Source organism: Botrytis porri, assembly GCF_014898465.1.
Source record: "Botrytis porri strain MUCL 3234 chromosome Unknown BPOR_010, whole genome shotgun sequence".
Taxonomy (NCBI): Eukaryota; Fungi; Ascomycota; class Leotiomycetes; order Helotiales; family Sclerotiniaceae; genus Botrytis; species Botrytis porri.
Window position 1 is genome coordinate 1,408,349 of NW_024066084.1, and position 1,565 is coordinate 1,409,913.

The following is a 1,565-nucleotide window of genomic DNA, read 5'->3' on the forward strand; positions in this document are numbered from 1 at the left end:
GATGAAGGAATGTATGGAGACGGTATATCAAGTTGAACCTGGGAATCATCCCTTGTGCAGGTACGACGGGTAAGCAGGTAGGTTTGGTATATTGGGGAGGCGGCGTGGAAGTTGACATATTGGCGGATGGCTTGTGAACTTTATTTTAATCTTTTCTTTCACACAAAACCTTCTCCTTCTCCTCCTCCTCTCTTCCCTTCTTCCATCATGACCTTTTGTCTCATGATAGTCTTATCGTCATAAACACTCACAGGAGAAAGTCTGAGACCCTCCCATCTTAAATGTGATAAACACGGGGTAATACCGAGCTCTCCCTCCCTTTCCGACTCAATGACTCGTTACGAGTCAGTCCGCGTAGGGAATTATGAAACATGAATCTCTCTTGCGTGGCTTGACCGCGAAACTGGAGATGGATTGGGGTTCGCGTGTTTTCTTTTTTTTCCCTCTCCTCTGAAGATTCTTCTCAGAATTTTCGCAATCTCAACTACCTACCCTGAAAGAATGCTAGAGGACAGTGGGAAAGATAGGTACCTAGGCCATCTTTCTTGTCACATCAATAACGGTAAGACTCGGCGGGGCACCGTGAGAAAAAGAAGCTGGAGTGGATCGCCACCGGCGTGTATTGCTTATCAGATAGTGGGGAATTCGCAGAGCAAATACCTGTATTAGCTTCCGGAGAAATTTCGTGGGTTTTGCTCGAATATTGGAGGAGGGTGTGAATTGAACACAGTGGATTCAGCGGATGCCAGATTTCGGGAATCGTGGCTGATGCTTTTGGGTTTCCTTGAGTGTAGATGAAAATGGCTTGTTCAATTAATGCACGTGTTCAGGAGATTTCGTTGCGGTTCAACAACACAACACCGCATGACAAAACAAAACACAGCACAGCACAGCACGACATTACAGCCGCAGCCCAAGAAAGAAGTAAAGCCAGCCAAGGCAACAAATATACATTCCAATACTGGATACCTCCTCTCCCAGTTCCAAGTTCTCATACAATAAGGGGGGTTTCCAATTCCATGCAGGACCCATCCAAATGCGAAACATACGGGGAGGGGAGTATTTTGCCATCTCTGAGGTGTCTTGGAACAATTTCCAAGCACCCCTCTCTTCTCGAGAACTAATACCCCGTCCCATTACCCAACCATTGTGTGGCTTGTCTTGTCTCTGCTGGGTCTGACATCTTGGGGGCGAAAGAATACGGAGTTCGCCCTGTAGTTTTTACCTTTCTTTTTTTGGTTTGGGGGAGGCTGTGGCGCGACGAGTTAACCAAGTATCTACTAGACAGGTGTGTATTAGGTACGAAGTAGGTATGTATGCGGCCCGCGGTTACGTTACAGAGAAGGCAATAAAGAGTCAATGGTCAATACGAAGAGATGGAAATTGCACAATGCTTAAGTATTCTTGGTATGATATGTGAGAGAAGTGGAGGAACAAGAAAAGCGAGTAAGGAAAGGAGATGAATGAAGACAAGCAATTTTAAAAATGAATAAAAATAACATGTGTATGTATACCCCAGATTCCCAGCACAGAAAACCCAAAGAAAGTCGGTTCGACGATCTTCA

At 45.4% G+C, this 1,565-nt stretch overlaps 1 protein-coding gene across 1 annotated transcript; it reads left to right on the forward strand.

Annotated features, from left to right (window-relative positions):
- Positions 1-800: 800 nt before the first annotated feature.
- EAF01_007857 (uncharacterized protein) lies at positions 801-1,124 on the forward strand (the record flags this gene model as incomplete). Its single annotated transcript, XM_038916113.1, has 1 exon — positions 801-1,124. The coding sequence occupies one exon, from the start codon at positions 801-803 to the stop codon at positions 1,122-1,124; it is 324 nt and encodes a 107-aa protein (XP_038768584.1).
- Positions 1,125-1,565: the final 441 nt, after the last annotated feature.